Genomic DNA, 23603 nt, shown 5'->3' on the forward strand with positions numbered 1-23603 from the left:
CAGAGAAATCTAAGAGCAACACTTGAGGAACATTTTACATGTGCACACATACCTGTGGTGCAGGTTGCTTGTCATTGTTTTTCGGGGACTTGTGGGCACTGCTTTGCTGTTGCTGTTGGAGAATGATCTGTCGTGCAACTTGTAAAGCCTGGGTGAGAAAAAAGACAGAAAGAAACAATGTGAGAAAACAAAAGTTCATGAACAACAGTTTCAGTAGTGTTATGTTTCTGTGTTGGGGACTGACACTCCCTTGAGAACGGCTCTACTGCTTTTTGGCATCAAAGGTTTGATCTAAATGATGCTTATTTTAAACAAATGCAGTTTAATTTGGTCACATGCAAAGATTATTTGGCAAAACAAACAAGTAGGTGAAAAAAAAAGCTGATAGGAAGTAGTTATCAAAAAAAGTTACCACAAACAACAAAATGTTTTTGTTTAATAGCTTAGTTACAGGGAACAGGGAGGACACAAGCTGTTTCTGAATATGTTCAGAATACAATAATAGCATACTGCATACTACTGTATTCTGCATACTTTCATTTGAAGAAAATAAACCGTTCACATTATGCATTAAACATCTGCTGCATGTTGCATGTTTAATTTAGCAAATGGGGTTTAGTTCTCAGCTCTGAACAAAAAAAACATTTTGTGTTGGTACATAATACATAAAATTGAATGCGCAAATATCAGTTGTCAAAAAGAAACCAATTTTAATGCAAAATAACAAATGTTTTCAGTAAACAAATGCAGCTGCTAAGGTAAAAATCAACTAGCTGCTAATAAACATATGTATATAATAGCATTAAAGTATAATTTTATAATTTAATATCCTTTAAAATTAAATAATGTAATCAAAATATTTTAATCCAAAATGAGTCAACAAAAGAGATCTTAAATTGTGGCTGATAATGCTTCTGGTTCATTTATCACATTGAACAGAGAAGGCCATGAAAAGTGCATTGCATTGTGGGATACAGTAACCAATACGGTATACTCTGTTGCATACTGTATGTTTTGACAACTGTATTAGATGATCTGGCTACACTATCCATATTAAATATTTTCATAATACAGTGCCTTTTCATACTATTCAGAAATAGTAGTAGTGTGGTATGTGGAATGCAACCTCTCTCACTTTCTTTCTCGCTACGTTTATCTGTTTGTCTCTCCCCCCTCCCTCCCCCGTTCATAAAGCAAATAAAAAGTTTATTAGCCTTCAAAATATCTGTCAAAGGACACGGCCCTCTGAGTGGAAAACAAAATACAGTGCAGCCACATGTTTACTGGCTGGACTACTCCCTTCCCCCCACCATAAATAATCAGACATGCCATCCAGAGCAAACAAAAGCAACAGCGGTGCTGGGAAAAAAAACAAAAAAAACAACAACAAGTTCTCCAGTTGAGAAAAAAAGGCACCAATACCAAGAAAAGCAAGCAGCATGTTCCCATAGAACAGCAGGGGCAGACTCACACCTACACCAGAGAACCATCTGAGTAAATAACCCGCTTCATTCTTTCCACCCTCATCACACCAAAAACTCCCACAATTCAACAAACAGTCGCAGGAACATTTAAAACTATTGGGCTTCTCGGTGGGTGGAGTTCAGACTCTATTATCTGATATTAATGACTTGTTATTAGCAACCCGGTGCTATAAAGTTTTCGAGAAAGTGTGCAAAACACGTAGGTTGGCACTGAATGTGATGAATTTGACATCATTTCATGTAAAAAAAGAGAGCAAAAGGAGGTGGTTTTGAGAGATAGGACGGGCCTGTATTAGAGAGTAAAGGGTTACTGTCATGTCCTGCTCTCCAAGAGCTCAATAAAGACGCTGTGGAGAAGAGAACTGAAGCGCTGGGCAAGAGAAGCCAGCTGTTTGTGTGTGTGTGACCTTCTCATGCACTAGAGTTGTGGGATGACATCATGAGGCAGGAATATAATAACAGGTTACAGAGGGGTCACTTCAGTGCCGTCTGACACTGACCGTCATCATTATGGACAAACACACATAACACTTCACTATATTACCGCACATTAAAACTTATAACATACACTGCAAAAAATCCAATTAACAAAATGTTGGAAGGGCAAAAATATTTAAGATGTACTAATTTTATTGCTTGGGCTTAGTTGAGAAGACAAAGTCTGCACAAATATATTTTAAAAACATGAAATGGATGGTTATTTTCAAATCCAGTCAACATTCAGAATGCTAAATGTTGACTAAACTAATAAAAACAAACCCAGCTAACACAGATAATTCTGCATGTGCATGAGCCTGAGAAACAGCGCCGACATCTTGTCAAGTTCACACGTCAGGTAAGAGCCACTAAATAAATCTTATTTTTTAGACTAAATTTAACGAGAAAATCATGCAAAATATAAAAAAATTTTTTGAGTGGACATTTAGAAAGTGTTTTATGAGTTATACATCCGAAGAAAAGTACATAAGACGTCAGGCGTCAGGTAAGGTGTCACTGAATTTATCAAAACGTATATTTAAAAGGTGTAAATGCTTTATTTAAAATGTATATATTTATACACAAACGTACAACATATATAAAAGCATTGCATAAGCTTTGTATGATATGTCTGAGGGAAATTAAGTGAAGGGAATGTAGTCTTTCACCTTGTTTAATCCATAAAACACTTAATATCAAAAGCTGTTACTATAATGAATTTTAGCTAATTTTGGCATGTTGTATGATATTTTTTTGTGTTTCCGTGGCGTGAAAAAATATGAAGAGATGGTGCAGTCTTTCTCGTTTATAAGCGATTATGCTTAATACTACTAACTTTAACCGAAATCTATGAAACGTGTAACAATGTAAATCAAGTAATGCACTCATTTGAAGTTAACATGGGAGTGTTGAATGGGTTTTTGCGCGTGTAAACTTTTGCAATTGTCCCGTGAAGTAAAAAGACAACATTAAATGTGACTAACAACAAGCCACGGTGAAATGTCGCTCTTTCCAAACGTGGCGGATTAACGTTACACGCCATTTCTGTTCTCGTGAATGGTGCTTCGGAAGAGAAGTCCGTGGTTCCGAACGAAAATTAACAACTGAATCGTTTCACAAAGCGTCTCAGTCAGTTCCCTATCGGTAGTGAATCACTAGATCGTGCACAAGTTTGTGCACTGGGAAAGACCGTGGCTCAGTAAACACTGGGACAACTAATCAATCAATTTGTAAAACGTCAACACTGGTATTTATCAACAACAGGCAGGACCGTAATATTTTGATATTATTTTTTTATGCTATTTGAAGTAACTTAGCCCTATAATATTAAATGTACATGTTCTATTACAAATACAGTCAGCATCAATGCTCCCCCTGTTGTGCAATGGATTGTGGAATGGATTTGTGCCAAAAAAAGGTTGCAACTTCTGTTTCATCAAATTTAATTAACTGATATTGATAAATTGTAAATGATTTAAAAGGCATCATTTCATTTTTTGAACATAACATACTTTTCTTTCTCCATCAGGGTGTGGCCAAAGGTTTCATTGGTGCTTTGTCATCATTGCAAGATTTCAAATGCAACCCAGTCATTTCTTCCAAGGCACCAAACACTGGCTCGTAACCAGACCGCTCCACTACAACTACATACTGTGTGTACTTTCAAGACTAGGAGTTTATGGTTTTCATTCCAGGTAATGTGTGTAAATGTTTAGAATTTTTACTACAATTATAATGTGCTTTCCTGTTCTCAGTGGCATCAACGCTATATATGAGTGTAATATCAGACTAATATATATATTAGTCTGTTTCATTCTTATTCCGAGGTGAATGTAGCCACACAGTCCGTATCCAGATCAGATGGTTGATCAGCAGTCAGCACCTAGAGATGACCTCTACAGCCCTGAATGTCAGCGGAGACCATGTCAGCTAGATGAGCTCCAGAGACAGATCCCCTACAAAGACCTAGTTGCCATCAGGACAAGACCACGAGAACCAGTTGAGTCCTCTGCTCAATCTGACCTGTGTTGCAGCCTAGAATTAAACCACGCCATACTGGTTTCGTCTGGCCAGAAGAGAACTGCCCCCTGACTGTGCCTGGTTGCTCCCAAGGTTTTCTACTCAATCTCGGTCACCGATGGAGTTTTGGGTCCTTGCTGCTGTCGCCTTTGGCTTGCGTATTTGGGTACGCTTGGCTGATTGCACAGACATTAGTGGAAGAGAGCTGAACTGATGATTATTGACAAACTATTTTCCAGATGACACTGTAAAGCTGCTTTGACACAATCAGTAATGTATAAAGAGCTATGTAAATAAAGGTGACTTGATTTGATTTTATATACTGTAACACCTGGTTCATTTTCTTTTACTTCTGCCTCATTTTAAAGATGTAATTGTGAACAGTAATAATATTTGTAAATGTTTGTTTGCTAACATTTTGTTTAGCTTGTTTAGTTTTTTCTTAGTTAAAGTTTAAACTGAATTTTGCAGTATTACAGATGCTATTTTTGTCAACTGGAGCTTTAAAGGGATAGTTCACCCACAAATGAAAATTTGCTGTTAATTTACTGACCGTCAGGCTATCCAAGATGTAGGCAACTTTTTTCTTCATTCCTGTATGTTTAGTTTGTATGAAAAATGTTATAAATGGAGATTGATATTAAATAAAGGCTATTATGTGTTGTAATGTGTGTGTGATTTTAGTGATTGATAAACACCAGTTAATCATTTTTAATAATTTTGTTAAACTATAAAAATATGTTTATGTAGTTCCCCACCAATTTCTTATGATGCCAAAATAATAAATCTTAGTTGAGGTAACATAAAACACAGGTTCAATTTTAATTGACATAACTTGCTGGAGTCTTCTAAATGTTTGACTAATTAAAACATTTAGGTTGAATGGACTATAAAAATAGTTCACTAAAAGTTGAGCCAACTAAAAAAATAACAATTCAGATAACAATTTGAAGTCAGAAATTGACTGAACGTAAAATTTCTGTGGAACTAGTTACTAAATAATAATTAGTTGAAACCACTTGAATTTTTTTTACAGTGTATATTCACCACAGAAGTAAAAGGTAATTTTCCTTGATGTTTTGAGATATCCTGCAAAAATAATTTTTAGCAATCAGTATTCGTCTCGTTTCCAAGTAAAAACGAACAAAAAGTATCTGAAGATCCGGTAACACTCTACAATAAGGTTTCATTTGTTAACATTAGTTAACTACATTAGTTAACATGAACTAACGATGAAAAATTCTTCTACGGCATTTATCAATCTTAGTTCTATCATGACAACTTTCTGAAAATTTTAGCATGTAATGGATATGACAATTTTAATGTATTTGGTATTGGTGGAACAGACCTGCTCCGCTGTGGCTGCTGGATTGCTGCTGTTATTGGTTATTGCTGTTGTTGTAGATTATTCCTGCTGCTCCAAAGCAAGTGCAGGAACTTGCTACTGCCAATACATACCCTGATACAGTGCTGTGCGTATTTAAGACATACCGCCGCTGCCCAAACAGCATATATAATAACCTACAGCAGATCTATACAGGTGGCGCTGGGGAAGGTGGAGGTTTCAGAGTAACTCTGAACTCAGGGTGCAAAAATGCTCAAGTGAATGTTAACCAGGCATTTAAATGTAAAGCAACAAGCTCATTGGCTTCGTATGCAACATGAACCAATCAGCTTGAACCAAGTTTTTTACGCTGTGAATATAATCATTTTACATTAAGGACCCATCAGCCTGCACCATATAGAGTTTAACGACAGAACTTGGCATTTAATTTTAATTTCAAAATTTACTTATACATTAGGCCTGTTCAAGTCAAAAGTTGTATATGTTATTATGTAATGGCCTAAGCTTATATGAACAATAAACAGTTGTATTTTTTTTAACTAACATTAAAAAAGGCCTATTAGTACGTATAAAGCACATGTTAATGTCTTATTCTGCAAGACCATATTATGCTGAAGCTTTAAATAAGGTATCTGATCATTTCAGTCTGAACAGTTTGTGCACCACATATCAAATTATTTTTGTTTTCCTGTCGCAATGAACGCAGGCTTTGCAAAGATGCTGGTATTGAAGGATGGGGCTGTTAAAAACTATACGTGACGCATCAAGCACAGAATTTGGCACGGTTACTCATTTCTCATGCAAAGTGGGCGTTTCATAAAGAATGCAGCAGCAAAAAAAAAAAACTGACCGTAAGATTGTAGATTAATTGTAACAATAGAGAAAGAGTAATACAAAAACTAAAATATGATTTTATAAGTGAATCTCAGATAAAAACACACGCAAACAATGCATAACATACCAGTGGTTCCTCTGCCCTCCAAGTTCTTTGTGATTTCAATTCCAGTAATATCACAGGGAAAAACACTTTACTACATATCAAAACTCTTCATCAAATAAATAAATGAGCGATATTTCCATGCAGACCTGAGGCCCGCTAAATATGACGGAGGCTTATTTGAAAGGGACAGTCCCTAAGTCATTCTCTCACCCAAAACCACCAGAGCCGCGCTCTCCCCCTCCCACACTGACCAGCCAGGCGCCCTCACGCAGCAGAAAAATAAATACCCTATTTATAGGAGTCTAATTAAATATGCATGAGAATATGACACTAAAGTCTTCCAGTGCCATGAATGGACCGAAACTCTTCATTTTGGGTGACTGGCAGAAATGTGAGAAAACCCATTCAGTTCATGAACTTAAAAGAGAGGGACAGGTGGATATATCTAATGAAATGTTGCATTCATGTCGTTTTTATTTTTTCTATCAGAAATTCTTCCGAAAAGTTCAATATGAAAAACACGAATTTGTCTAAATACTTGGATTTGTATAATTTTCTGTTTTTAACAGTTACAATATTGTTACAATAAACAAATTATTTATAGTTTAAAATCATTTTATATTAATATTTAATCAATTTGCTTATTATTATTGCATTTTACCATGTATACACATTTACATCAATATTATGCCCCTGTAGCTCGACATTGCACACATACTGATATAAAAGTCCTAAAAATGCTGTAAATTGCAATGAATTTATATATTTTTAGATTATATATTTATATTTATAAATTACATATTTTTACAAGTATATAAATTTATATAAATGCATTTCACATATAAAATGTCTATAAAATGCTTAAACGCTTATTTTGTTAAATGTTTTCGAGCCATAATGCAAACCAGTGGAAACCAGATTGGAATCTTAGGCTTTTTTTCGGTTTTATCTCTTTTAATCAATTCTTAAAAAAAAAAAAAAAAAAATCTCATGCCAAGAAACCATGTGTATATTTTACTAATTTATGCGTTTCCTCTCAGGTGCTCTTTCTCAGCATTTTGCAGAGTCCCATGTGACCAAAGATAAAAAAAGTTAAGAAATGAGTCAAACTTGAACCTGTAATACTTTGCTACGACTCACCCTCTTACTCTCGGATCTGGTGGTTATGCCAGACAGAACGTCAAACATGCTCCCTCAACTGTACGATAAAGATTACTGCATGAGTACGTTGACGCTGCACCTGCTTTGTTTACACAGAAACTTTTACGACACAAAAATACTTTGCTTTGAGCCAGTGCTGGAACAAGGATATTTGAGTCAACAGGATGTGATATTGAGACACTTCAAGATGAGGACACAAAGTACAAAGAGCTGCTTTCAGTTGTTAATTGCGTCAGAAAGGCTGTCAACAAACAAACCAGATGATCAATCAGGAGATACGGAGGTCTAAAAAAAACAACATTAGGCTACGCTAACCACAAGATGGCTTCCTGTCGAGAACGCTTTCAAGAGAACATCTTCTATATCAAATAAGACTTCACAAGTGCAGCATAATAATAACAAATTTCTTTTCAGATACGTCTTCATCGAATATGTCGGAAAAAAGGCAATTAAGACAAAAGAGCAATGCAGGGATGATTCAAAGACTTTGTCAGGATCAAAACTAATGAGAAGAGAGAGGATGAACTTGGCACCGTTTCCGAGGTGAGCGCGGCCCCCGGGCGAAGGAATTATTTGTTGTTTAACAAGCTAGCGACTGGTGGAGGGTTAGCGTCGCGCTAAAGCGACCCATTGTGAGCTGTCACTGTGATGTTTACAAAGCACCCGTCCCTACGCACACACATGCACAAACAGCCCCCTTGCGCTCCCCCTTTCCATCTCTTTGCCTGGAATTCATCTTCTTTTGATCTGGCATTCAAAGGTAGCGGGGGTTTGATAGACGCGCTAGGCTAAAAGCAGCTCCAGACACAAGCACGATAAACTGCCAGACGATGACAGGCCAGGCATCTGAAGGCGCGTTTAAAGTGAGGAGAACAACGTGCTGTCTGGGCGCTACAATAGCGAATCAAGAGACGTATTAGGTGGAACTGATCGGATACAAAAACGGTTCAAAGACAGATAATGCTAACAGATGACTGAGCTGCTGAAGGAGCACAAACGTGCCTCACTATGGGCAACGCTTGATGCTAATCAGCCAAAATACATATTGATGATAGCGGATAGGATGGGGGAAAAAAACCCGAAAGAAAACACGTTCATTAAAATCACTTAATGCAAAAGAAAAGGTCAGCGGTGGCTGTCTAGTCCTTTAATTCTAACGCCGTAACACTGCTTGAAAGTGACTCATGCGACTCGTCGAGCGCTGGAAATCTGATGTCTTGCGAGTCCTTCATTAAAATTCCTCGTTATGATTATTTGATGCCATGGTTCCGCCAACGCACACACAAACACACGCGATAACCCCTCCAGGTGTTTGTGATTAGAAAACAACCTTTGAAAACCCAACAAGGCCCCCTGCGAAATCGCTGACAGTGACAACACTATTTTTTCCTGGTTGTCATCCCCTACACTCACAGCTTCGTTTTGCACATGCATCTGTTTACGGGATGCAATCAAGTGTAGCATACAGTATCTAATCGTGTTCAAGGGCCACATTCCAGTGATACCGACTGAGGACGTCTGCGTCTTTGTGTCACATGCACATGTGGATTATGTACAGGCTTTGGGGGTTAACGCTGTGTAAGCCCGGCTTCACTTGCCACACAAATCCCAATATGTGGATTCACTTTACCCTGAAAGAAATGGAAAGGGATAGAGGAAGATCTCGTATGTCATTGACAGTAAATTCGAGAGGCCGGGACTAGTTGTGGAAGTTGCCACAAGGGCTATGTTGCAAAAAAAGGGTACTTGTTTTCCAGCTGAAATATTAAAAAATGTACTTGAGAAGCAACACTTCATAAAATAACAAGTCTTAAAATATAATACAATTTTATTCAATATACAACTATTGAAAACTGTGTTAATATCTTGAAAACAAGTCTTGAGAAACTTTTAAAACCATTTGTTTTAAATTGTTTTAGAAATGCTAACTACACTGTCAGAAAAAAAACTAAAAATTTTACCTTTTTTCTGAGAGTGTGGAAAACAAGAAAAAAAACTGTTTTTTGGCAATGTATATATCAATATAATTATATACAAAATGTATATGAAATTATAAAAAAATTAGTAATTTCAAGCAGTGGTTTATGTATACCAAATTGCTCTTACAGTAAAAAAACTAAAAATGTCATATGTTGGATAAATCAAATAATAATAATACAGAAAAAAATCTAAAAATAAATACATTAATAAAAATTGTTCACATTTATGCTGTTATTCAAATAGCTTTAGGTTTCATAATTGTTTTAGGTGTTTAAATGTAGCTGAAACAGGCTTTTTAATAGCAACTTGCATCATGCAGTGGCAACATGACCCGCTATATAGAAAAGTTTTCACAGGAAGTCATTTTGTTTAATAAAAATACTGCTTCTTTCCTATCCAGGGTTGTATCAAATCAGCACCACAAATGCAGAAAATACCAGCATATTTCATCTTGGCCTGGCAATACCAGCAGAAATGTAAAATTTAAAAGCAGAGTGTATGAGTGAGACAGAAACTAACTTTCTTTCATTGCCTTACTTTAGAGCTGTTAAAAGTGCTTGTTAACCCCATGAGCAAAATAAATACCTCAAAAGAAAAAATGACCTGTTAAATGCTGGTGAGCAGGGTAAAAAATATAGTGTAGTCCAGTGAAATAAAAAAATTGATGAGACAGTTAATGCAGGACAGATGTAAAGACAATTGCTTGTGTTATCCTCTGAGGGTCTGGTTTTGTGTGTAAGAGAGGCCTGACTATGAGAAATGAGACGGTGCTTATTTGCGTAGGGTCTTCTAAAGCTCCTCTATCTGTCTTCCCATTCACCATTGTGCCCTCGCCATGACAGGGAAGACCTTGAATGTGAAATGGCTCAGATTAATCTAGCCTTTAATTGGCGGGAGATGTGCGTACAGGTGAAACCGTATCCCAGCGGCCATTGTGAAGTAGAAAGGGTTGTTTACACAGCGTTAAGAGGTCTGGAGATCGGGCTCCTCAGACATGACCCACAGAAAAGACTGCTAATAGGTTGGTGCGTAGCACTGTCGTGGACTAAACATATCTTCTTGTTCTCCACAGAGCTGGAGGGCTTTTTCTTAAATGTCACAGTTATTAGATTGACTTTTTTTGGCAGGATGGTCCTAAGGGCTTCCTAGGAAGGTTTAAAAGTTGTCAAGGTTTTATGAGAAAGTTTAAGGGAAAATATATCTGGCTACACCACTCCTGCTTTCCCAATTGCTTATTTTTATTCAGTCTCAATCCATCTGTCTCCTTCTAGATCAAAATTACAAAGTAGACTATGAGAGTGATCTTTAAAGAAACAGTACAACCAAAATAAAAATGTTATTTGTTCAGTCATATTTACAGGATGTAATGCAAATGTCAAATGTTTTACTCACCAGGGCTGCATTTATTTAATCTAAAATATAGTATAAACAGTGAGATATTATTACAAGGTTATTCCATGATTCATTTATAAATGGAAAGTTCAAAAGCATGGCATTTATTTGAAAACAAAATCTTGTGTTGCATCATATATGTCTTTACTGTCACTTTTACACAATTGAATGAATCCTTGCTGAATAAAAGTATTATTTTCTTACAAAATTAGAAAAAAAAAAATCAAAAAATCAAATGGTGATTGATTTTTGTATAGTGTTTTTAGAAGCAACAAAAACTGGCCTTAGACAAACATATTACAGAAAAATAAAACAAATATTACATTTTACATTATTATAAAATGCAACCGTCAAAACACAGCATGCATCTCTTAATTACGCATTGTGATTAACAATTTGGGTGAACTATTCCTTTCATTTCCTAACTAAAATACATTAAAAAGCTTAACATTGTTAGTCTCCATTCACTGTCAGTGTCACCTAATTAAAATTCATACGATTCAGGAATGCTCCTTCACTGGCATGAGAAAGTAAGTACTGAAGATCAGGACTGTTTGTATTAATTAAGATTCTCTTTCTCTTGCTAATTTTGCCTCCTTTTGTTCGTTTTCTAGATTGGACATTTATCTGCAATGCAAAAGAGGGCCGGTCAGCTTCCTGTTAAGTATCTAATTGATGCAATTTCCAAAAAGCCTCTTCACATGGAAAACAGGCGCTCGTAGAATCATGGCCTCTTGGAAACACGCTCGCTGTTTAGATTTCTAAACTAATTCATGTAGAATACATAAATAAATCAATGTTATATACCCACTTCAAACCATTACTACTCCCCTCCCATGGCTACACTTTTCTACCAATCTATTAATATTAATGACAACACTAAACATTTCAAATTGCTGTGCTCAAACCATGTAAGACTCGGTGAATGATTGCAGTAGACAAGCATTGTCATTAAATTTAATAAAAAAGCTGGTGCAACCAGTTTTCCTCATTGACTGGCAATGTTTGTAGTTGACAAACGTTTCGTCTGGGAAGTATAATGAAAAGCGAGCGAGAGGGTGCATGAAGGTATGAAGGGTGAGTGTTTGCATGTGTGTGTTTCTGCATTTGTTTCCATGTAGATGGCAGGAGGTGGGGGTGCATGACTGTTGATGGATGGATGAAGGAAAAGAGAGAGAGATGATGAAGGAAGTATAGGGAGAGTAAACAGGGCGCTGTGTGGAGCCTGGTACGGATGTGTGACCCCGGGCCTGGGGTCGTCTCAGCTATGCGGCTCTGACAGCCTCAGCTTGCAGTTTGTTTGGATTCTGAAGCTCCGCCTCAGGAGCAGCTTAACAACAGATGGCAAGAGAGGGGCTCCATTCATAGAGCCGGACATACGGAGACATGCACAAACACACACAAGGTGATGTATGCTGAGATCTGTGCGTGAATGCCGGCTTGTTTTCTCTATGGCTTAAATGAAGACACATACAAAAGCAGAGGCAGAGATGTCCGAAATTACATTTTCAAAACATTTTCTGAACCAGGGTTTTTTTTTAACTGGGGTCCAGAAATGCCCAGATGACTGCGAAGAGCTGCTAATGTCCACAGAAAAATAAATCAATAAATGACAAAAAAAAAAAAAGTTTACATTTAATAATTTTAAAGATTAACTTTGAGCTTTGAGTGTTGGCAAAGGTATAAATGTAAAAACAGGGAGAATCATTATGTAAAACCGTGAATATTAAAATGCATAATTAAATACACTACAAAAAAAAGTGTATCGCCATTAGGGATGTGCGATATATATCGTCTGAGATAATATCATAATTGTTGTTTTAACGATCTGCAATTTGACAATATCGGGTATTTAGCAAAAACCAAACAAACACCTAACGTTACGGAGTGCACGCATACATTAGCCTAAGTGGTGATGAAATGGGTTAAACTGTGCACGTGCGCATTTAAAGTGTGTTCTTTCACTGCATGATTCAGTCTATTAAAATACATTAAGAAAGCAAGCAAAATTCAAGATATGGGGGCAGAAAATATATATATATATTTATGTTTCATGCCGTTTTTTCTTAAAAAATAAGCAATTACAAATGTGATATTGATTTTATACAACAGTTCAATAAACAATAAGTTAATATTAAGAGACTTGCATTTTAGACTCCATATTGCCTGTTTGGCCGACAAAAAATAATTCGAAACCGCTACAGCAGCACTGTTCGGCGTCTCTGAGCAACATTACAGTGCTTTGTTCCTGAATGAATCAACCGTTCAATGGTTCGGTTCAGTCGCAATGACTCACTTATTAACAGTGACTTTCTGCCACCTACTGGTGGTTTTAATTTCACATTTAAAGTCTATTTTCATTTTTAAAATAATTTTAAATATCAGTATTTAATGTTTTATGTTTAAAATGTCAAAAAAGTATGCATTTTAACTGGTTAAAGCACTCCATGTCCCTCTGAGCTGCATTAAATAGTGTGTAAATACATCTAAATGCCACTTCAGATGCAACTTCTGCAAAGATTCATTTTGATGAGACTGGTTTCATTTGTTTGGTAACAGCCTAAATGTGCATTATCTTAATTGACTGATTAAATGTAACAATTTGACTCAAAAGATGTACACTTTTAGAAAAAAATTGCTTTATTAAAAGGTAAAAATCTATTTAAACTTAAATGAAAAGATTAATTAATCACTGAAATGACCACACAGAATATGAAGAATATCAAAAACTGCAGCTGCCCACGGAAGTCAGATATCAGCACAATAACACACTTTGCAAAGTATAGTCTAATTATCGTTATCGAAAAAAAAAAATAGAGATATACATTTTTTTTCTCAAAAAACACACCCCTCGCACACCCCTAGTTGCCATAACTTTAACTTTAGGTTTTATAGGACAGAACTTCTTTAAAAATAAATAAATAAATAAAAATAAATAAATAGTTATGCCAACTACAGCTGCTGTTTTGTTTTTTTTGTAGTGTAATTATGCATTTTAATATTCACGGTTTTACATATTGATTCCCCCTGTTTTTACACACACAAAAATAGGGGGAATCAATGTGTATGTGTATGTGTGTGTGTATTTCATTAACTGATACAATGATATTACATACTACTCTCTGTTTTCTATCAGTATAATACAATATCTGTAAGTGGCAAAAAAGACACTACATTTAACAGCATTTTTCTGTAAAATTACTTACAAGGTTATGTTCATTTTATCACAATATTTCACTGTATATAGTAAGGGAACTTGCCGTTACATTAACATTTTTACAATATTTTACTATTAAAATTAATGTTTTTTTTTATTTGTTTTTTTTAGATTTAAAAAAAAAAAATTATATATATATATATATATATAAATATAATCAGCCAATAACTGATATGGCACCAACACATGGTACATCTCTAAAATGTATGCTAAAAAACAGATGAGGAAAAAAACTGCATAATTCACTCATTGGCCTCAATAACCAGTTAGTTGGATACTGGGTGACTATTTGACCATACTGATCCATCTCTAACCCACAAAAGCACAGCATGCACTCAAACAGTCGCATACACACACAAGCTCCCTATCATTTAATTTCAATTCCCTTTGTCATTTAATACACACCTCAACTCTGCAATCGACGCCAGATTCCGTCTATCAAGACAGTTATTGAATTACGATTGTTTTTATTGCCCCTTTAGTGTGATGTAAACGCATAAACATCCTTCTAGCATACAAGAAAAGCCATCTGCAAAATATTGTCTTCCCATCTCCGAGCTCTCTTCCACGTCAATTATGCCTTTAGACTTCACAGGCTCGTGGTGATGGAGTGGCCGTAAAACCCACTCACATTAATACTCCATTGTGCATCTGCTGCTAACGGTAATTAAAGAACTAAACGACTCATAAGAATAGACGAATTAACCACAAGTAGAAAAAAAAATTAGAAAGAAATGAGAGGCGTGGGGAACCTGCTACATAAAAATATGTGTCGTTAAGGGTGCAGTACGGTACTAGAGTAATCAGCGTTACTGGCTGAATGCAAGAAATGAAGATGCCACCATCTTACTGAGGAGGTGTCTGTGTAGACTGAGACATAAAGAGAGGGCAGGAAACGATGGGCAGAACTGGAAATTATATAAGCCAGATTCAAACTTGCAGCGCCTGCACAAGTACCACAGCTCAATGGCTTATTTCATTCGGAATGAATGAAAATGAGACTAAACATCAAAATTACATCTTCACAACATTTTCATGGGAGATGGAACAACAGATTGAATAGATCTGGTCTTTTCATTTTCATTACCATTCATACCATTCTCATCATTCATATTATATATATAATTATTTCTGTTTATTTATTTAACACTCACTAACATTTCCACATGTGGGAATCCTGAGGGTGTCAATTGTGAGGGGATGCTGGGGAACATTGTTATTTTAGTATCATTAGGATACTTTTATAGTTTTTAAATGTGATATTTTGAATCAGTTTTTATTCTTATATTTTCCAACTTAATTTTAAGTTTACTTTAATTATTAGTAAGTTTGTTGTATGTTTTTGTATTTTTTCTTTTTAAAAAAAAAATATATCTTTTTTTTTTTTAAGGTCTTAATATACTATATAACTATAACAACCCTGCTGGGAAGGCTGAGGAGAGTGATGTGAGGGAAATGTAACCTCAGGTTTCTTCTTAAGTTCGATCACAAACAAACACATACACAATGTCATCTGACTTCACTTTTCTCCTTGAGGATATAATGCTCAGGTAAACCTGCCACTGCTTTCTCTGGTAATCCGTTTGTCAACATGGAAAACGGTCAGAACATGCCAACAGCGCTGGGGATTGAGAGGGAATGTGGAATATAGGAACTTATTATTTTCTGTTATTGCATTTATGCTCAAGATGTTGCATCAGATTGTATGGTGAGAGATGAAAAACAAGGGCGTGAGAGACAGCCTTGCAAACACAGCGATGGCTGACTCAAATTAGTATTAGATTTTTGAACCCTGATTTTTGTCATGATTTTGAAATCAAAACCGGGTTTGGGGCTTTATATCACGGACGGTCTTTCTCATTGTCATTACAGTAGCAAGTCAAAGTGAAAGTTGTGGGCTGCTTTTAGAAAAATCTGCAAATCTCTCTAATAAAGGGATTCTGCAAGCTAATGCATTGACTAATTTGAGGTAAAATAGGTAGACCGTTGACAAGGATGGTCACGAGCATAAACTAGGCCAGATTTCAAACCAGCTCGAAGTGCACAGGTAGTCAAAAATCAAACTGAATGACTAGCTGTTATTCTACAGAAAACTAATATTTATCTTTGCAGTGTTTCATGAAAATGTAACATCACTTCTGCAGTCTTTCCTTTTTCAGCTATTGTTAATACTTTTACAGATTATTTTTCATAATCCAGTTAATTCCCAATGCACAGAAATTGATGCACAATTACAAAAAAACAAATGCAAATGGTTTACTTTTCATAATTTCCCACTGGATGTCCAACTTAAAGTCAAGGACAAACACCTAAGCACACAGTTCACATGACTTATCTGTCCAAATGGCCGATTTCTGTAACTGACAAAGATACACAGAGGCACAATAATTCACAAGCCTCTCTGAAAAATCTCTGAGGTATCATTTTCATAGACTCTTCTCACCTGAAGACAGCTTTATCAATGTGTGTGTGTGTGTGTGTGTGCTGCTCTTGGATGAGGAAGACACAAAGGGTCAGCTCCTGGTGTCATTAGGCAGTGAGCCCGGAGAGAAAGCTCTTGATATATCACAGTGCGATTGGCCACGGTCTGGGATTGAGTTGCTGAGAGACCGAGCAGCTTCATGGGAATTACAGACTCGGCTCAAGTCATTCCAACTTGGGTAATGTTATCCCAGAGAGAAAGGGAAAGATGGGAAGAAAAAGAATGAGATTGCTTTTGTCATGAAAAAGAGATGCTGAAGGTATCTACTGCATTAGGATGGACAGCCGAATTGTCTAAAAAGTAAGAAATTATAATAAAAAGAGGTATTTTTTGGGATGAAAAGGAAAACATTTGTTAATGGAGTTCACCGTTATGTTTTTTTTCAAGTGTCAATTTTGTCTCAGATATTTCTCTAAAAGTTATTGTGGACAAATAAAAACAGATGCAAATGAGACGGTTGTTAACACAGTAAACACCAAATTATAAAATTAACATGAATATGCATGGCTAAGACTCTCTTTTGAGGTTGGTAAGATTTTTTATGTTTTGAAAGTCCTTATGCTCACCAAAACTGCACTCATTTGTTTAAAAATACAATACAACTGCAATACTGTGATATATTATTACAATTTAAGATAACTTTGCTCTATTCCAACACATTTTCAAATGAAATTTATTCCTGTAATGGCTAAACAGTCAGGAATAAGTCTTCAGTGTCACATGATCATTCAGAAATCATTCTAATATGTTGATTTAGTGATTTAGTTGATTAAGAAACATTTTAATGTTGAAAACAGTGGTGCTTAATATTTCTTTCTCATGATACTCTGATGGATAGAGTTCAAAAGCACAAATTGTTTTGAAATAAATATTTTTGTACAGTGTTACAGTATTTACTGTCAATTTTAAACTAATTTAATGCATCATTGCTGAATAAAAGCATTAATTTCTTTTTAAAAAATCTTAAAAGGCCATACTTTGGAACAATAGCGTACATCTTTTACTACCAATCAGGCTATAGTATCTAGAAAATCAAAGCACAGTTTGAGACAATGTTGAGATCTTCAGAAACTCTAGAGGAGTCAATACTTCTGAGCAACAGATTATTCCCATCAATAGCTTTTTCTGCATGTTTTCAATGGTATTACTGGAAGTGTCTCGGCCATGCTTTTGTGAAGAAACTTTCGACATTAAAACTGACGATCACACCTTTGGAGCTGAAGGCGAGTTATGCAGAGGACTGAAAACGTTACAGCAGACGTGTGATAAAAATATGAAACTGTCAGATCAAGATAGAAATTTGTGCCACCACTCTGAGGAATTGAAGTTACGTTTGTGGTTTGATTGTGTGCGATTAACACCGAGCTGCGCACCCTCCTTTGGTCTACACTTAATTTTTGGGGCAGACCTGACCTGTTGAAAAGAGATGGTCTTCATCCCTCTTGGGGTGGTGCCGCTCTACTCTCTAGAAATATGGCACATAGTCTTAGAGTTCGTACTTGACTAACTGGGGCCCAGGTCAGGAAGCAGACAGACTAGCTAAACCGACCGTCTGCTAGCCGCCTCACGTCACAGAAGTCAGTTAATTCTCAGCACATAGAGACTTTTTCCACCTAGATATCACACTATAGAGACTGTGTCTGTTCCCCCGAACTAGAAAATACAGAAAACATCCAAACCAAAGTAAGAGTAACAAATTAATTGATGTTCAACAAATAAAAAACACATATAATACAGATAAACAAATGATAAAGCTTGTCTTATTGAATATTAGATCACTTTCTACAAAAGCACTTTTTGTAAATATGATTACTGACCATAAACTAGATGTGCTTTGTTTGACAGAAATCTGGCTAAAACCAGATGACTACATTACTTTAAACGAGTCTACCCCCAAGATTACAGTTACAAACATGAACCATGCCCAAAAGGTAAAGGGGGAGGTGTTGCCACAATTTATAGCAATATTTTCAGTATTTCTCAGAGGTTGGGTTTCAAGTATAATTCGTTCGAAGTAATGGTGCTTCATATAGCGTTATCCAAAGAAACAAGTGTTAATGATAAATCCCCTGCAATGTTTGTATTGGCTACTGTATATAGGCCACCATGCAGACTTTATTAAAGAATTTGCTGATTTTCTATCTGAGGTAGTGCTGGCTGCAGATAAAGTCCTAATTGCTGGTGATTTTAATATCCATGTTAATAACGAAAGAAATTCATTGGGATCAGCATTTATATACATTCTAAACTCCATTGGTGTTAAACAACATGTTTCAGGACCTACTCATTGTCAAAATCATACTCTAGATTTAATACTGTCATATGGAATTGATGTCAGTGGCGTTGAAATATTGCAGCAGAGTGATGATATCTCAGATCATTATCTAGTTTAGTGTGTATTCCATATAGCTAAAGCTGTAAAGCCAACTCCTTGTTACAAATATGGTAGAACCATAACTTCTACCATAAAATACTACTTTATAAATAATCTTCCTGACTTATCTCAATTCCTCAGCATATCCAATAACTCAGAACAACTTGATGATGTAACAGAAACTACTGACTCTCACTTTTCTAGCACTTTAGATATGGTTGCTTCTTTACGCTTAAGGAAGATTAAGGAAAAGAGTCCAACACCGTGGTATAATGAGCACACTCGGGCCCTAAAGAGAGCAGCCCGGAAAATAGAGCGCAGCTGGAGAAAAACTAAATTAGAGGTATTTCATATTGCTTGGCGGGAAAGTACCCTATCCTACAGAAAAGCATTAAAAACTGATAGATCTGCTTACTTTACGTCTCTTTTAGAAGAAAACAAACACAACCCCAAGTATTTATTTAATACAGTGGCTAAAATAACAAAAAATATAACATCAGCAGGTGCAGACATTACCAAGCAGCACAGTAGTAATGACTTTATGAACTACTTTACTTCCAAGATCAAACTACTAGAGATAAAATTGTAACCATGCAACGGTCAGCCGCAGTATCGCATCAGATAGTACACTATAGATCCCCTGAGGAACAATTCCACTCATTCTCTTCTATTGGAAATTAAGAATTGTATAAATTGATGTTAAATCATCTAAACTAACAACCTGTATTTTAGACCCTGTTCCATCTAAGCTCCTAAAAGAGGTGCTTCCAGAAGTAATAGATCCTCTTCTGAATATTATTAACTCATCATTGTCATTAGGATATGTCCTAAAGACCTTCAAACTATTAAGCCTCTCATTAAAAAAACAACTTGACCCCAAATAATTAAATAATTACAGACCGATCTCGAATCTCCCCTTTTTGTCAAAGATATTAGAAAAGGTAGTATCATTACAATTATGTTCCCTCTTAGAGAAAAATGATATATGTGAGGATTTCCAGTCAGGTTTTAGACCATATCATAGTACTGAGACTGCTCTCATTAGAGTTACAAACAATCTGCTTTTATCATCTGATTGTGGTTGTATGTCTTTATTAGTGCTACTGGATCTTAGTGCCGCATTTCACACTATCAACCACAACATTCTTTTAAATAGATTATACAAAATTATGTTGGCATTAGAGGAAGGGCACTGGCATGGTTCAAATGGTTCGTACTTATCTGACCGCCATCAATTTGTGACAGTAAATGAAGAGGTATCATATCAATCACAAGTGCAGTATGGAGTACCTCAAGGCTCAGTACTTGGCCCCTTACCTTTCACGCTTTACCTGTTACCCTTGGGAGATATCATTAGGAAACATGGTGTTAGCTTTCATTGTTATGCTGATACCCAGTTCAATATTTCTTTGCGACCCGATGAAACTTACCAATTTGCAAAACTAAGGGAATGTATAGTTGATATCATAAACTGGATGACTAGCAATTTCTTACTGCTAAATTTTGAAAAAACAGGGGTGTTGATTATTGGAACAAAAAAACATGTTTCTAGCATTTGTAAAACTGCATTTTTCCATCTTAAAAATATATCTAAATTACGACATATGCTCTCAATGTCAAATGCAGAAACATTAATTCATGCATTCATGACCTCGAGGCTAGATTATTGTAATGCTTTATTGGGTGGTTGCTCTGCACGTTTAATAAACAAACTCCAGCTGGTTCGAAATGCAGCAGCTAGAGTTCTTACTAGAACCAGGAAGTATGACCATATTAGCCCAGTTCTGTCCGCTGCGATCTCAAAACTCTGGCCATTTGATAATACCTAGAATATCAAAATCATCTGCGGACGGGAGATCGTTTTCCTATTTAGCACCCAAACGCTGGAACAATCTACCTAACACTGTTCGGGAAGCAGACACACTCTGTCAGTTTAAATCTAGATTAAAGACCCATCTCTTTAACCTGGCTTACACATAATACACTATCGCATTTCTATAATTCAAATCCGTTAAAGGATTGTTAGGCTGCATTAATTAGGTCAACCGGAACCGGGAACACTTCCCAAAACACCTGATGCACTTGTTACATTGTTAGAAGAATGGCATCTAATATTAGTCTGTTTCTTTCTTATTCCGAGGTCACCGTAGCCACCCAGATCCAGACTGTATACAGATCAGATGAGCCCCAGAGACTGATCCCCAGTGAAGACCACCCAGCTTTATATCAAGCCGATGTAAAGCTGCTTTGACACAATTTGCATTGTTAAAAGCGCTATACAAATAATATTGACTTGACACGCTCGCTCAGCTCATAGATCTCCCCTCAAACCTTGCATCAATTGAATCAGTTTGGTAAACCCTATTTAAAACTTAAACGACAGCGGAGCCCCTAAACAACAAGCTTGGCAGTAACCAAGGGCACATGGGCTATATAGTGAAGTGACAGTCTGCTGTTCAACTCCATTAGCTGCTATGTGAGAGAGGAAGCTTCGCAGAAGCACACGACCTGTGAAGAATCCGAGATGTCTTTAAATCCAGGGGACGGGACTGCCGCATTAATTCTGAGAGGACTGTAATCTCTCAAGCAAATCAAATTACACTCATTAACTGAGCAAGAAAACTGCCTATGTAATAAGTGAGTATTCAAAAAAAAGTATTTATTACCAATAATCACCCATTTAATATGGAGCAAAGCCCACAACGAGTTTAATTTTTTGCTGATTAGACGCAAAAATGAGAACCCGGAAAGGGCGTAAACGCACACGAGGTGCTCACGATGGGACGTGCGCACGCAGTCAGGCAGAGGATCTGGCAAGCCAACGCGGTGATTAAGGTTAAAGAATAGGGGCTATTTAAGCTTTAAGGTCTTTGTGCGGGCAAGCGTAGCACAGCTAAAACGCCGCTAACATGCCGCTGTCTCGTTAACGCAGCATAAAAGTGACTCTCTTCCTTTAATGGTCGCCGGCATCCAGGGCTAATTTCCTTCAAAATAAAACCTCTTTAATTACATCAGAGATGTTAATGGAAAAATATATCAAAAGAGAGATAAATACGATTCAGGCACATAAAATCAATTAATGCGAGAGGTCAGCGTCTCATTCATTTGTGAGATTAACATAATTACCTATTTTTCTGCTCCTCATTTACTGCTTGATTCATTCGGGACGCACCACTGTCCCTCGATCCCCATGGAACAAACACAAGGACTGTTGGCCTAAATTAAATATCTCCATCTATACACAATGTCCACGTTATAGCCACAGGCGCCAATTAATTGACTTTATTACGGCGAGCTCTTATATTGTGCATCATTTCGGTGGTGGTGAAAAGTGTGATACGGTTTCATTGCTGATGTGAAATATGAAGTTCTCTGGGTTTTCGGTTCAACAAAAGGTGTGTGTGTCCATTAACAGACGAGAGAAGTTCTTTAAGAAAGTGAGACGGTTCAATGAAAATGAAAGAAGCATGTAAAAAAAAGAATCTGTAAAAATGTACAAAAGAAAATTAATTTGAAGTTGAACATGAAATAAACTGTATAAATGTGCATTAGAAATGTTGAAAAACTGTGGCTTAATGTTAAGTGCAATACAGTGGTGCTTATGAAGACAATACAAATTAGAATCTGCCTCACATCATCCCTTCCTCCTCACTTTTCTTGGTCTCTTGTTAATACTTTTCCAAAAAAAAAAAAAAAAATTATACATATACATATACATACATATATACATATATATATATATATATATATATATATATATATATATATATATATATATATATATATATATATAGATAATTTTATGAGGCTTGCCATTGTAAAGGTGTTTGGAAATTGACAAGCGCTTTAACGTGTTTAACACATGATGGCTACTTCAGTGAGACCCATTGCTTAGTGTCACATAAACACTTTATAAACATTGGGCTGTAAGGATAATTATTTTGATTGCGGGATCTTGTGTGCCTCCTAACTTCAACATCTGTTTGAAATATGTGGTGTCGTATGAGTGTGTTTCTGGCTTCAGTAAGATAGCTAAAAACAGATGACACGCATACACACTCTGTGGAAACTCACTTTCTTCCCGCAGTTTATAGATTGCCTCAGCTGAAATGCTTAGGAGAAATGGTATGCTGAGGTGTGCTTAAGAGCTGTGGATTGTGGGATATATGGAGGCCTGCTGCTTAAGTCCTGAACTAACTTTCTACTTCAAAAGAAAGAAGTGTTCATCTACGATACAAAGGTTCAGCCTACAACTGTCTGGAGCTTACTTTCCTTCTTCAGCAGAAGACATAGACACTGGTGTCAAAACAACTTTATATGGACAAAAACAATAGAGTGACATTTTACATTCTTTTGTGTTCCACAAAAAAAATAAAAAAAATAATAAAAGTCGTACAGGTCTGAAATGACTAAATTTCTTTTTGGAGAGTGTGGGTGTGAATTATAAAGAAAGAGGGAGAGAAATATAAAGCAAGAAAGAAAAAAAGAGATGATATTTCCCTTGGACATCATTTTCAATTCCAGCCTCCCTGTCCAGAACTTTTCCCTTTGACTTCTCTCTCATCTCAAGAGTGTCTGTCTATCTCCCCAATGGCCTATAAATAACCTCAATCATTCCACATGTCCACTTTGATTTTATTAAGAAGATAAAGAACTAATTTATTGTACACAGTTTCTTTTTTTTTTTTTTGGCAAATCCTAACATGGCTTTATCAGCAGCTGATTAATGAGG

At 36.2% G+C, this 23603-nt stretch overlaps 1 protein-coding gene across 6 annotated transcripts in view; it reads right to left on the reverse strand.

Annotated features, from left to right (window-relative positions):
- LOC306879626 (forkhead box protein P1-B-like) overlaps positions 1 to 23603 on the reverse strand; it is a 198780-nt gene that overhangs the window by 66961 nt on the left and 108216 nt on the right. For 5 of the 6 annotated variants that reach the window (XM_079432724.1, XM_079432723.1, XM_079432727.1 and 2 more), the window contains one exon: positions 53 to 148. In XM_079432724.1, the coding sequence (XP_079288850.1) occupies positions 53 to 148 (96 nt within the window). Of the gene's footprint in view, positions 1 to 52; positions 149 to 6286; positions 6532 to 23603 lie in introns of those variants that run through there. The other variant, XM_079432729.1, reaches the window with a different exon arrangement.

Source organism: Barbus barbus (genome assembly GCF_936440315.1).
Source record: "Barbus barbus genome assembly, chromosome: 13".
NCBI lineage: Eukaryota > Metazoa > Chordata > Actinopteri > Cypriniformes > Cyprinidae > Barbus > Barbus barbus.